The sequence below is a fragment of the Aulonocara sp. 'chitande type north' Nkhata Bay genome, linkage group LG14 (assembly GCF_057382095.1).
Source record: "Aulonocara sp. 'chitande type north' Nkhata Bay isolate Kocher_YH1m ecotype deep benthic linkage group LG14, A_spYH_male_GT1.1, whole genome shotgun sequence".
NCBI classification, from domain to species: Eukaryota; Metazoa; Chordata; class Actinopteri; order Cichliformes; family Cichlidae; genus Aulonocara; species Aulonocara sp. 'chitande type north' Nkhata Bay.
The window spans coordinates 24,668,546-24,682,776 of record NC_141357.1 but is presented as its reverse complement, the minus strand read 5'-3'; the positions used below and the strand labels follow the sequence as shown (position 1 = coordinate 24,682,776).

Genomic DNA, 14,231 nt, shown 5'->3' with positions numbered 1-14,231 from the left:
TTATCCATGATGTCATCCAGCTGACATCACTTTTCCTCAAACATTCATTCAGTGATTTAACATCAAATCTTTCATCAGACAACATAAACAAACTAAGACAAGGAGCTGCAGAACAACTGTTTAGTTAAAATGCAATAAAACATTTCATCTACAGCCACCTGTACAGCTGCAGCAGTTTTCTCCTCATCTCTATAATTAACTGTGTAAGATGATGACAGCTCCGTGATGTAAAACTGAAAATGCGACGAGGATTGAGGAGTTTGGACGAGGATACTATCTACTACAGGAAGCCTTTGTGAAGATGGCTCACTGCAATGCATATCACACTTTTACACCCATCATTAATTATTGCTTTAAGTCTTAATGAACAAATATCCTCATAGTATGCTGAAGAATGCTGACTGGATTCACTAACTTCATACAATACGCAGTTAAAGCTGAAGTAGGTGACAAGATTTTGTCATCACTGGACAAAGACATCCATAACAACCTTTTCGCATTCATTACTTAAAGGAAATTTGACTCCTGCACCTCCTCCAAGGTCTGTATGAGGCTTTAGAACATCTAGCCTAGAACAAAGACTTTGGCCACTCACTGAGCTTTTCAGGTGAAGAGTACAATGAGGAAAAAAAAGTCAAAGCAGCTGCTGTTGTCCCTTTTCTACATTTCTACACACTGCAGGCTTTAAACACTTTTTATACTTGCTTTTTCCCCCTTAAAATCTGAATTTTAATGGAGTGATAAATAAAGACTTGGTGCAAGTGGGGCAGCAGCACATGTGTAGAAGTGAGGCTCACCTCTTGGAGCTGAGGTGCTGAGGCTCTCTGTAGGGAACTGGCATCAGGGGCTTGTGTGAGCGTACTAGTGGAGGAGGTGGGGGGCCGATGGGGGCCCAGCGCTGCATGCTAGTGGGGTGGAGCACTTGAGGAACAGGTGAGTTCTCCCATCGCCAGGTCTGGCGAGGAGAGGGTCGGTATCCTGCTGCTAGAGGCTCAGGTTCTGGTTTCTGCTCCATGGTCTTCATTTCGTACTCCTCGGTGCAGCCCCTACAGAGACAGAGGAGGACAGTTTATAACGGTACAGAGACACCACATCCACTACAAGAGAATTAAAAGCATGACACTTAAAATGCTGCTGTTTCCCTCCAAAACTCCAAGGTTATCTCCTTTACACAGCCTTCATGTGTAGTTTTTGATCCTCAGCACGGGTCAGTAAATGCAGCAGCCCTGAACTGTAGCTGAACCAGAACAGCGGTTTCTGTACCGAGTTCAGTGCGTGGAAACTGCTCAATAAATCTCCCCCAAATGCTCCACATTATTGTCGTCTCATAACTTACTTTGTGGATGCTCAAACACACTGCAGACATGTAACAGAGCTCACTAATGAGCTCCCCTGACGCCAATGGAGGGAGAAAGAGAGCAAAGTAAACCGATTATTGGCACATCAGGACTCCATCTCTCCTACTGCGAGACTGAGGTCAAGTGTGTGTGTCTGTGTATATGTGTGTGAGAGAGAAATATCCAATCTCATCAAACAGCTCCTGAATCAGAGTCTTGGTAGACACAGCAGATATGTTTAGTAAAGGCACGCAAGGTTGCCTTGGTTGTACAATCACGCATCAAATAATTATGAATCTGTTTTTAAAACAAAGATCACACAGATATTCACTCTTTCAGCTCCCTCTGACTAAATAAATAAAAACAGCATGTAAGTAGCCCAGCACATGTCTTTTACACATCATCATCATTACTCCATTCACAAAGCCTCACTGAGGGAGGGAAGGAGGCATCAAATATGCATACTGGATGGCATTTAACATGAGACTAATGAAGAGAGGAGGAAATGAGCAGGAAAATGCTGTGAGGGTGAGGATTTAAAGTGAGGCAGAGTGGGATAAAGGCCATGAGGACAGAGTGTGTGTAGTATAAACTTTCATTATTAAACAATACGCATGTGGCGTATTAAGGCAATAATGCTGTTACCTTGTCTGACGTAAGTCTATTAATTTTCAGTTATTTACGTTTAATGGATGAATAAAAGTGTCTGTTATGCTTGGATAAATTAGACCCCAATGATAAATTCACCACAGCATCAGAGGGGGGAGTGCATTTTTGTTTTGGGGGTGGTTATAAAGTCTTTGGGGGCACCAAAAGTTCCTGTAAGCAGCAGAACAAAAATAAAGTCAGAACAAAGAAGTCCATTATAGTTTCCCCAAACATGTTTTTGCTTAAAATTGGCTTCAACGATGAATCAAATGTTTGTTTTTAGCACACATGTTAGCAGAATATCTGTGAGGCTCCTCAAAGTGCTGCTTGGACAAAACATTTCAAGATGTCATCGTGTGCTTTGGGAAACTGTGCAGGGGATACATGTTTCTTTTATACAGTGTGATTATTCATTTAACCTTGAAAATAATCAGCTGACTAATCCACAGTGAAAACACGCTGCAGCCATGTCCACGGTAAAACACAAACACAACACAGACGTCCTCAAAAACACCACCAGCTGATTTCAAATGACATGTGCATTAAACCAAAAGACACACAAGTCGATGCACATGTGGTCGGGATATTTTCATCAACAACGGAATGAGTCAAATCCAATCAGTATCAATACGGTTACATAACAGCAGCGCGGGCTAACACAAACGCAGGAAGAGAGCACAAACCTTAGAGAGAGCAGAGCCTCAATCTGCCGGCATTCAGTGTTCCTCCCATCACGCTGGCTGATGTGACACAGCTGGAGCTCGTGCACGCACGCACGCACTCGTGCACGCACACAGTCAAATACACAGTGCCAGAAGTCACACCTTCTCCCCGTCGTATCTGTCCATCTTGCACGTTCAGAGCCGAGAAAGAACGGCAAAGAAAAAGCCCTTCCAACTTTGGTCTCTCTCTCTCTTTTCTTTCTTTTTCTCTTCCACCCACTGCTCTAACTCTCGGCGGTGTTGAGACACGTCCTCCTCACCCAGCGCTTCTCTGCCTCTCCTGCTCATAACACTCAACCCTGCCTCCCTCTCTCTCTCTCTCTTTCACTCTCTCCCTCCCTCCCTCTTTTCCTGTCCTTTTCATTCGCACAGGGCGTGCATTTTTAATTAATCACTTCCACTCCTTTATTTATTTATATTTTTTGTGGACCTTTTTTCTCCTGCAGATTCCAGGCTTTAATCTCATGCAATCTGCTTGCCTGGCACACAACAGCAAATGAGTCGGATGGGGAGAGAGAGGAAGAATGAAATACAAGACTCTAATTATCAGTTGCTCCAATGCCACAGTACCATGTGTGTGTTTGTGCATGTGTGTGTGTCAAAGGGATTTAAGTTGGCGTAATTAAACTGCCTCCAGCATTAAAGAAATCTAACCACTGTGCGATCACACAGCCTGACACAATTACTGTATTTAGGAGCTCTGGTTCTCGGTCACAAGTGTGCGCGCACACACACACGGTTATTTTTTCACCTCAGTAACACCACATCAGCGTCTCATAAGGTCTCGTTATTCTGTCTCAATCAAGGCCTCGTGTGTGGATGAAAGGATGGAAAAGGGTGACGGCAGGGAAAAGATATAAATGATGTGGAGGAGAGGAAGTGACACAATAGCAGAGATGAGCAGATATGAAGAAGAAAGGAAGGCGGATTGTAGCTAATTCACGTTAAACAAATGCTTCTTTCTTTTTGTCTGTGTGCCTCATTTCGCCCGCTTCCTTTTCAGCAACGCATCTTTCTTTCTCTCTGTTTGCTCGCTTCCTCTTTTCACACACTCCCACACAGAATCATCAGAACATTGGAGTCTGGCCACTATCTCTGCCAGGCTTTTGTGTGTTGGAGTAATGAGTGTCCTGCGCTCTCTTCTAGCTCGCTCTTGTCCTTCCACTTCTGCCCACTTACACTGAGCGCGCTCCTGTGCTGTAACCCACTGTCCAAACATCTGCATTCATGACAGCTGTTTACAAATGAAGCTCGAAAGGATTCAAAGGAAACCACACGCAGACTGCCACGCACCTACGAGGCCCGCCTTCTTCGTATGGAGGAATGATGATAACTTTGACTGTCACCGATGTCCTCAACAGGTCAATCATCTGCTCGTGCGTCAGCGTCACTGCAGCCACCTTACAGATCTCCACTAACCGGCTACCCTGCCTCAGGCCTGCCTGCCAGGCGAAGCCGTACTCCTCCACCTGGATGAAAAACAAAACAAAAGCAGAGCATTTATGCGCGGCCAAGAATCTTCAGAGTGCTTCAAAATTAGATCTGGTCATCTGACGGTACCTCAGCTACGGTGCCATCCAAGCGAACGTGGAAGCCCAGCTGTCCCAGTCCATTTCTCCTTAGTGTCATATCCACAGTTTCACATCCCACTGTCAACAACTACACAAACAGAAGGAAAAAAAAATCATATCAGATTTACAGTATTAGCTTGTTATATATATGGACTAACAAACTAAAGATCATCATAGCAAAGTAACAACCAGGTGATGATGACTTCTTACCCAGCACTGGGTCAACTTTTCAGTCTCAACTCTGCATGTATTTGGTGCTTTTAGTAAGATTAACTCATTTTTAAATATTTCATTTTCTGCTGGATTAACTCAAAGCTTGATCGAGTCCAGGAAATCTCCTCTTCCCAGCGTTTAATTCATCACTTTTTTCAGAGATTATCACAATTTGAAAGGCCTCAGATGAGCCAGTGCAGACAGTGGCATAGCTTCATTGAAAAAGGAAGACAACCACAAAAACATAAAGCAAAAAAAAACAAAACACAGAATACAGTGTGAATGTTGACACAATGACTTGCCTTTGAATTTAGTTTTTCAGTGGAATGAAAACCAACATCCACTGTGGAAATCCCCTGAGCTTAAAGGAGTATAAAAGAATGAAGGTGTTGCACTGATTTGGTCTAATAAACTTCAATAACCACATGAAACATTTCTGACTACAGGAAGCTCTAAAGAATAATTTTGTGCAAGCAGTATGTCTTGTTTGCACTAGACATACAGGGGCACAAATCCAAACAGATGAGGAAAGTTTCATGTTATTTTACTCTAAGAGTTGGTGAGAAAGCAACAAAGCAATAAAAAAAACAACACACACACCAAAGGATGTAAAGAAAACTACAGGCTGGAGAACAAGGAAGTAAACAAGACATGACACAACTGTGTTTGCACTGTAGTCTTTCTACAAGATCTGCTTACAGCACAGCCTGCATGACCCCAAATCCCAAGATCAAGTCTTTGCTCCAAGGTCTCACCTTTAACCTCTGCACCATCTCCCTGATGTCCTGTGCACCTCCCTCTGGCACTCGAACTGCAATGTGGTCTCCTCTGCCGTAGAAGATCTTCAGTGCCAGCCGCTCCGGCGTCCAGCCAATCACGTCTGCACAGAAACAGTTGAACACCACCTCTTTGGTGGAGCAGTCTATGAGGACGATGTATTCAGCCGACACACCCAAGGCACAGGGGAGTTCTGCTCCCCCTCCTCCGCTAAAGTCCTGGGCCTGGACTCTCCAGGCGACCGCCCCGGCAGCACCCAGCTCCGCTCCCTCTCTCGCCTTCGTGCGCTCCCGTTTCTTAGATGCGAGGGAGATGAGGTTGTTTAATTTGCCGGCTGAATCCAGCGGCGTGCTGCTGACATAGTTCTCGGCCAGGTCGCGCAGGTACTCCTGCCGTGTTCGCGTCGCCATGGTGTGGAACTTCTCAGACTTGTGTGCTGCGTTTTCTGCGTTGATGACTTTGGCGAGAAGGAAGTTACGAAAGGTCTCTGGGTCCCGGAAGGTGACGCCGCTGGGGATGGGTGGTCCAAAGGGGGGCACATCCTTCATTCGCGTCACGGCAACACTGAGAGGCGGGAACAGTATTGGAAGTGAGATCCTAATTAATAACGTGCACCACGTGTATAGAAACATGAGTTTGTGCTGATGTAAACATTTACCTGTAATAGGTGTTTTCAGAGCAGGGGTTGTGAACACGAACAATAACAAAAACGTGCTGGAAGTGTGAACGAATATTTTGCGGGGTGAAGGGCAGCGCTCCGGGCTCCTGAAAGATGATGGTGACAATATCGTTCCCTATGTGCCTCTTTCTCAGGAGCTGAGCAGGAGAGAAGACATAAAAACGATAAATTAATAAAAACGAGCGAGCGTAATTGGCATTCACACGACTGACTCAGTGAACGACAGAATGTCCGACAGGGGAAAAGAGAGATTAAGACACTCGCTGTTAGACACCAAGCAACAGCTCTTTACGTAATTTGTTTTGCGGGTTCTGTGTGGGCTATTTGTGTCTGTGTGTGTGCGTTAGCTTGTCTGTCTATCTGCGTTTATGTAGGAGACGTGGCACACAGTGCAGGCTGTGTCTGTGGTGCGGTGCTTGCCAATCTGCTCTTCATCTGCAAAGAGAAGTGTGAAAATACCAATTATGTAATGCAGCCCACTGTTTGGCTCCTGTGCAGTACCACAGGAGCATCCTTCACTCGTACCCAGGCTGCTGTGTGAATATTTGAATTGCACTTCATGTTTTTTTTACAGTAGCATGAAAATCTGGGCTATTTGGGGCCTCTTATGTATTAGCATATCATCATTTTCTATTTCAGCGTTTTGAATGTGACCCTTCATATGCATGATTCACCTGTTATTTACAGCAAATTTCTTCATTGTTCATTTAACCCAAGAACAGTTGTGCAGGTGAAGTTAGTGTTCTCCTTTATCCTGAATTCAGGAGTCATCACAGCAGCTTATGTTTCAACCTTCTTTTGCTTCTCCAGTCACTGAGGGTTATTTTTGCAGTGAGATGATGCCATCTAGAGGTTCAACTGAGTAAGTAAACCTCCTTGCTGTTGCAGCCCCTAAAGCCTCTGGATGGAGTTATTGTGCTGTTATAAACACCTGACACCAACACTCAGCTGTTCGAACATTTCAACGATTTCACATTTTCTCATGTTACTAAAAGATGAGGAGATTATCAAAAAGCTTTTTCTATAATAAATAACTGATTGCTGGTATGGATATGGCAACAGTGAAGTTTAATTAACAAGATTAATGTATGTTTAATGACACCTCTTTGGCCTAAACTGCTCTGCTCTGACATACTGACACATTCAAAAGTGTGCACTAATCCCGAGCACCTGCAGGCACATGTGCACACTCGAGACAGGCTCTTACGCAAATACTCAGGCAAACTGTAAAAAATACCAACATGCTGAATTTTACACACTCTTGAGCGACACCAGCACATGCTGGGAACGCACAGCATCCAGAAGATCATGCAAGAAGAAAAATTTAGTCAAATTAAAAAAAAAAAAAAGATAGAGAGGGAAAGTAAGAGGAAGAAAATATACTAATAACTACACTGCTGAACCCCACCCAACTCTGATCCAGACAAACAATGAAAGAAGAGACAGCCAGAAAGGAAAGAAATACCAAGACACAGAAAACAAAGACTATAAAAACACAAGAGGCTGAATAAAAACAAAAAATTCCAAATGAAGAGGTCGACAAAAGTCACAAGTTTCCACTTCATGAATTCTTGCCGTCGTTTACGAGCCAGAGAAAAAATAGCAGAAGAAGCCTCAGCTAACAAACACAGACGTGCTTTCAAAGGCTGTGTGACAACAAAGCATCGACTTGGATGTTTTTTTTTCTTTAGAGACGTACACCAGTGTTGGTGCTTTACTTAGGTGGGGCTGTTACCTGCTGTGGGTTGCTGGGCATGTATGGCAGCATGGTGGACACGTGGAACATTATCTCATAGCCCTGGTAGGTGGTGTACAGGGAGTGGGTGCCCGTAGAGTCCGCTGGAGGAAAGATATTTGTTGAAAGTCAGCAGCTGTTGACCACACATTAGTCAAAGTTTCTGATGATGCATTCACTGTGTAACCCCCGGTTTTATGACACATATGCAACATTACTGACTGATGAGTCTGTTAAATGTAGTGAATTCATGAAAACTAAAGATGCTGCAGGAGTTACTGTGTAAACATTCTTTATGGCTTTATCGAGACAAGTGAGTGTCTTTATGAAGAACATCCTTTAAAACCTAAAATACTCATTTCACAGTTTATTTGCATTTTTCTTTTGAGAATAGGAAACAGTAATGAAATGATACATTGAAACCACTTCTTCAGCAATGAGACCAACATGTAAAAATATGATTTCTAAAAGCGGATGCTATGCTGCAGAGCGTTCTTACTCTTGGTGTCGAGCTGTGCAGCGTATTTGGTGAATCCTTTGAGAAGCACCTGCTCCCCGAGCAGCTCCAGGAAGGCAGAGAAGGCGGGCGATGCCTCCTCGTTGTTGTACATCTCCTCCTCTGTGCTCTGCCCTGCACGGCACAGCAGAACACCCACCTTGTGCTTCTGACTTAACTACAAGGCAGAAGAGACACGATGTTAATATTACACAAGCAGAACAAGCACGAGCAGCTGAGAGACCACACACACAAACACAGCTGAAACACAGCACTCTGAAGGTTAATGCCAACAAACAAGCTTTTAACCCAAAAGTAACGTATATCTGGACTTGTTTACACACAGCTTTGTTGATCTATAAACCACCTGCACAAACAACCCAACAGCTCAGTTGTTGGCAAAATACCTCCACCCTACACTTCTCCCTCCATTAAATGAAAGGTGAGATAACATGGCCAAACATTACAGCTTGTATGGTTACTCACTCATGCTCAAACGTACCACACCCTTTTTCTTACAGCTTTCCCTGTACAACACTGCACTTTGCACCAGCACTAAATCAGTTACCCAAGTCTCACACACTACCTGAGAACACCACGTGCCACAGCTTCCCCTTATTAGTGTACAATTTTACTCTGCAGTCTTCCAGCTTGCTGGAACAGCTGTTCGGTGCACTCAGTGCACCGTAAACTCACCCCCTGTTCATCCAGTTTAAGGAGCTGCTCTGTGACTTTGGCCGTGCTGAGCGCCAGTCTCAGACAGGACACGTTGAGTTCGGGGACGACCTGTTCCAGGACCTCTTTGAGTGGCAGACCCCGAACGGTGCCATGCTTCCCCGTAGACGCCACTGCATCTTCTAAAATGGAGCCGCGCAGCGTCACCAGCTGTGGGTTCAGAACAACATTAGTTTAAAAAACAAAACAAACTGGAAGCAATTTGAGCTTCCTACATAACAAATATTATTCAAGTGTCATGGTTGAAATGTCAAGAAAATTTATATTCCGCCCCCCAAAGGTGTTACAGTGAATATAACCTCATGATGTGGGAAACAACAGATCAGTGTGATTATAGTAACCAGCCTTGCTAATGATGTGATGATGTGCATCGTTCTTGTTTGTGATAAAACCACTGGATTTATTGCTGTTGTTTTGATTTTTTTAACCCATCGATAAATTTAAATAGTTAAGCAGTAAATTTCTTTTTGCATGGTCTTAAAGTTTAATGCTTTCTGCTGTTTAGTGTTTTTCCTTTAAGGGCTCAAGTTTTAGATTTTTGGTTGGACATTTATGTTGTACACCTTAAACATAAATAAAAAAAATATTTAGATTAAGTAATAATAAGAACAGTCTTAGTTTTTAAATTCTTATTTTTTGGATTTATTTCTTGTTCCTTTTTTTCTTTGTTGACATAAAACTTCTGAAGTGAATTGAACTTTAGTGTATCAGACATATTGGCTTTGTGGGTTGGGTATTTATGAAATAATAAAGCAGCATTGCCGTAAAAAAGTAACAATAATGTTGATGTTGAACTCTACTGAGAGAGGTCAGAGGTCGCTGTACTACACTTTTGAGAAAAAGGGGTTTGGATGATTCACAGTATGGGAGTCTGAAGCAGGTCGGTCCATCAGATCACATTAATGGCGCCCTGCTGCCCTGAAGCATCTTCCTGTTTGTCAAACACGCACGCAGTGACAGGCGTCTGCATGGAGGCTTTAAGTTCAGCGGTGTTGTGAATCAAGATTCTGCTCAGTATTGTGCTGCTTCCTGATCAGGGGGAACTGACCTGCTTCAAAACAGTTAGACTATAATAACCTCTGGGAGGAGTGGGCTGCTGCTTCTCACTTGCAGACTGATTAAAAATGTATGGCGGTCTCTGGAGCTGGCAGAGGCCGGAGAGACAGCTGAACCTCAGCGACTCGGGTCTGCCGCAAGGAAATGAAGCCCGACCGACCCACGGCTGAAGTTACGCAGATATCGTTTCAACTCGTCAGCCTGTGAGCAAGGCCGAACGAGTGACTGCGACGTGCTGAGCAGAAATATCAGAGGGGGGGGGCTGTTTGAATGTGTGACAGAGGAGAAAGAGGAAGTCTCCCCACCTTGCTGTGTCAGCACAGAATTAAATGACAGGCTTAGGGGGATGGATATTTGAGAGCGGCTGTGGCTTGAGTGGGAGAGAATAAAGTCCGCAATCAATCTCCTTTTTTCTCTGTGTGGGAACAGTGGGCCTGGACTGTGTCTGTTAGCTTAGCTCTGTGTACTTAGATGGTGGAGAGGCTCCATTGTTATACCAGAGCTACAGTGATGAGGCCAGGCAGCCATGTAATCCTGCTAAAAACAACACAGCACAGCCACAAAGAAGGACACACTCAGGCTAAGACCGCATTAACACAATGAGGAGAGGCGAGCTTGTTGTTCGAGCGGTCTTTATGATGCTAAACCGGTAAAATATATTGATTGAGATTAAGCCAATTACTTCACAAGACCTCTGACACAAACTGTGCTGTGTTATCATTTTAAATGCCAACCATGCACAAAATAAAAATAAAAAAAAAACCCATAAGACTGAGCTGAGCAGAAAGTGAGGTCTAAGTGGTGTGAACACTAGCACTAACTATTAATTTCCAGAATTTTCATCCATTTTCCAACAGCTTATCCCACCTGTCATAGGATGAGAGGCAGGATACACCCTGGACACGCTGCAGGGCTAACACAGAGAAAGAACCATTCACACCTTCAGATAATTTAGAATTGGTAGCCCCGCATCGAGATAGTCTCCAACTATTTCAGTTACAGTAAACTTAATGTCTTTCAGTTTTGGACTGTTAGTCAAACTACAAGAGTCATTCTACTTGACTTCGGTAAACTGAGATGGACAATTTACATTAATTAGTAGGAAAATAATCATCAGTTGTGTCTCTGAACAAAGATGTCTTTCCAAAATTGTGTCTTGGAAACTGTGGAAGTAAAACCTCTGAAAAAAACCAAGAATGGATGCAGAGAATCTGAAAACTAATTCTCTACAATCATCAGCCCATCATTTACCACATCATGAGTGTCTGATCCATCAAAGAGGAGAAGTAGCTGGCTGTGGGAGCAGCCCGTGTTTGGTTTGGCTTTAATGTGCTTGGACTGAGCAGGTGGAATTTTCCACTGACAGAGAGCAGAAGAGGGATGAGCAGAGGGGCGAGGGGACAGAGGGAAGGTTATAATGAGGGCACGTGTCACAGGTAGGCCTGGAGAAACTGAAAGCAGTTGAGTAATTAACAGACTCTGACTGGAAACCCCCGTGATCAGCATATAAACACATAAACACACACACGCATACCTCGCTCGTCCTGACGATGAGTCGGTACTGGTACTGGTCTTTCAGGTCTTTGGTGTCTTCCAGTTTCTCTCTGCGGATGCTCAAGGCCACAGGGCCCAGCTTATCGTCTGTCCCGAAGTAGTTTGAGAGCTCTGGAGGAGGTCAGAGACAACCAAGGTTAAAGTCTGAGAAGCAGAGAAAGTTCTGTGTCTGAACATGTGCCTGTGTTGTGTCTACACCTCAGTGTGCCAGCAGACAGGCGATCAGATGAGTTTTCCAATAATAAAAGAAGAAGCAGCAGCCAAAAAAATGCCATCAGTGATGAGTCGAGCATCGGAAATGTAATCTTCATCTACTTCCACATCGTTTCCAGATTCTCTCTAACTGCTTAATCCTCGAATGAGAGTAAACTGACCAGCTTTATGTTTTGGAGTGTTTTTGGAGCCATAAAATCAGATAACAACCACCTTTTTGTTTGCCCTGGAAAACTGATGAATTTATTAAAATCCTGTTTAAGGTAATCCTGTTTAAGAAAGGACTCTATGAACTGTACGCATTAATTTATTTTTAATTATTTTACCTCGAAGGCAAACTCTAGAGATCAACAATCTCTTTTATGAGAGGCTCCTGGGTGCAGATAGTGATCTTTAACCTGCATGATGGCAGAAGAAACCGAAACTCTGAGAGAAAACCCACGCACACACAGTGAGAACAAACTCCAAACGCTAATATGAGGCACAGCACAGTCTACAGACCCACCATGCTGCTTCCCTATTTAAAAATAAATAACACGTTTTAATTACAGTAGCTGCACAGAGAGAAATTATCTAGGCAACATACCTCACAATGATTTAAATCAGTAATATCAACATGACTACATGTATAATGAGCACAAAGCAGCAGAAGTGGCTACAGAAATGTGTTGAGGTTCACAACATGACTGAGAAGGAGAGTAAGCAGCACATATAACACACTGGCTCTCAAATTATTCTGTCATGTCCCACTTCACAGGATGAAAAAGTTCACAAGCACTGAACTGATACATAAGAAATGAGATGAATGGGAAAGAACTTGACTTACAGAGACTGTCTGGATGTTGTGTAATTCATGTGTACTTAGCAGGCCTGACAGATGAGGCAGCATGACCTTTAGAATGAGACCATTAAAAGGAGAAATATGTCCTCAGCCTTGTAACTCAAGGAAGTGAATAAAATGTAATGTCCACAGCAGTCAATTAGCATTGTCGGCACAACACGTTCATCTATTAAAGGGGCCGAGACAGAGTTATCGCCACACTATACTAGCATCTTGCCGATATTCCTCTAAAGCTCATAAGCTGAGCCATGCTAATGCCAGTGCTGCAGGCATTATGGAAAGAAACACAAATTCTCCAGAACTGTGAGGAGGAATCCAGTTTGACAAGTACTCCTCCTCCATCCCACCGCTGGAGTGAACGGGGATGATGGGCACGTTAGGAGACTCGGGCCTGATCAGCTTCTACGCCACGTCCTGTGGTGCAAATGTCAGCTTTTTGATGAGGCTTTCTGACGTGCACACGCACACAATCTCTGCAGCGTTTTGGGGGACAGCTAAGCTGGAAACAAGTCAGCAGATGAACATATTTTTGGAATGATAACCTTTATCTGTGTGGCTGCAGGCCTGCCTCTGTCTCTCTCTCTCGCTCACACACACACACACGTGCGGCTAACAGCATCTGTCACTAATTAGGCTTCAGCCAGATGATGCACGCCAGAGGGAAGTTTCATCAACAGTGTCAGAAGAGGTGATGCTGACAAGAAATGCCCAATGACAAGCTCACACAAACCGCCTCCTCTGAAAATTGGTGTGACATTTGACCTTTAACAACAGATCTAAAACAACTGTTGTTAAGTGCTCCTCCCGACCTGCAGAAAGGCAGGTGGCGTATCATCAGGTCAGAGTTTGCCAGCAGAACAGACAGGTACACGTGTAAGAAAAACTGTGGGAGGTTGGCCAGCTCAGCGCTGGGGCCCAGCTGGATATAAAGAGCTGCAGGATGAGATGTGAGAAACTCTGAATGGACAAACAACATCGTCACAATCTAACTCCAACGGATGACAGCAAGAGGCACAAATTGGATTATAAAGGAAGATCATTACGTCAGTATTGTTGAGCTCTCAGTAGTGATTAACACCAGTGGGCGGACATCATCCGACAAGATGAAGAAATTTGACTACTTTTAAAGACTTATTAGTCACTTAGAAAAGAGAAAGAAAAAGCAGAGCAAGTGTTTCTTGTTTCAGAAACTACATCTGGACACATATAAGCAGTAATCAAAAACAAGAATGAAAAACATTGGGTTTCAATGTGGAAAACGTATGTCTGTAAATCTGTTCCACGGTTTAAAAAAAATCTGTTAGCATCTAGCATCTAGTTTTATAGTGCTCACTTTCAGGGTACTTAGATTTTAAAACATAAAGATAATTTATACAATTTTATTACTGAGACTGAATGTTTATGAAGTATAACTGTTGTGTCTTTCAATCAGATTAATGGCTCTCATGAGTGAGAAGTGATTTCTGTTGTCTCGGTTACTAGAAACTCATCAAAGAAAAAAAACCAAAATTTCCAGAAGCCTCGCAGTTTTGAACAAAGTGAAACAATTCCTTGATAAAGATGCACTTCGTACTCTGTACTGTACCCTGGTTCTTCCATATCTTCCATATTGTGTGGAAGTGTGGGGAAATACATATAAAAATACAACTAATCC

The 14,231-nt window shown here is 43.5% G+C and overlaps 1 protein-coding gene across 3 annotated transcripts in view; it reads right to left on the bottom strand.

Annotated features, from left to right (window-relative positions):
• The window catches only part of sipa1l3 (signal-induced proliferation-associated 1 like 3), an 89,613-nt gene that overhangs the window by 9,588 nt on the left and 65,794 nt on the right, over positions 1 to 14,231 (bottom strand). For all 3 annotated transcript variants that reach the window (XR_015124696.1, XM_086261721.1, XM_086261722.1), the window contains exons 5-13: positions 11,504 to 11,634; positions 8,875 to 9,063; positions 8,182 to 8,356; positions 7,683 to 7,786; positions 5,927 to 6,084; positions 5,247 to 5,832; positions 4,268 to 4,366; positions 4,001 to 4,176; positions 798 to 1,046 (exon numbers count right to left, since the gene is read on the bottom strand). Coding sequence is in view for 2 of the 3 variants with exons in the window: in XM_086261721.1 (XP_086117847.1) it covers positions 798 to 1,046; positions 4,001 to 4,176; positions 4,268 to 4,366; positions 5,247 to 5,832; positions 5,927 to 6,084; positions 7,683 to 7,786; positions 8,182 to 8,356; positions 8,875 to 9,063; positions 11,504 to 11,634 (1,867 nt within the window). In the remaining variant the exon portion in view is untranslated. The remainder of the gene's footprint in view (positions 1 to 797; positions 1,047 to 4,000; positions 4,177 to 4,267; positions 4,367 to 5,246; positions 5,833 to 5,926; positions 6,085 to 7,682; positions 7,787 to 8,181; positions 8,357 to 8,874; positions 9,064 to 11,503; positions 11,635 to 14,231) is intronic.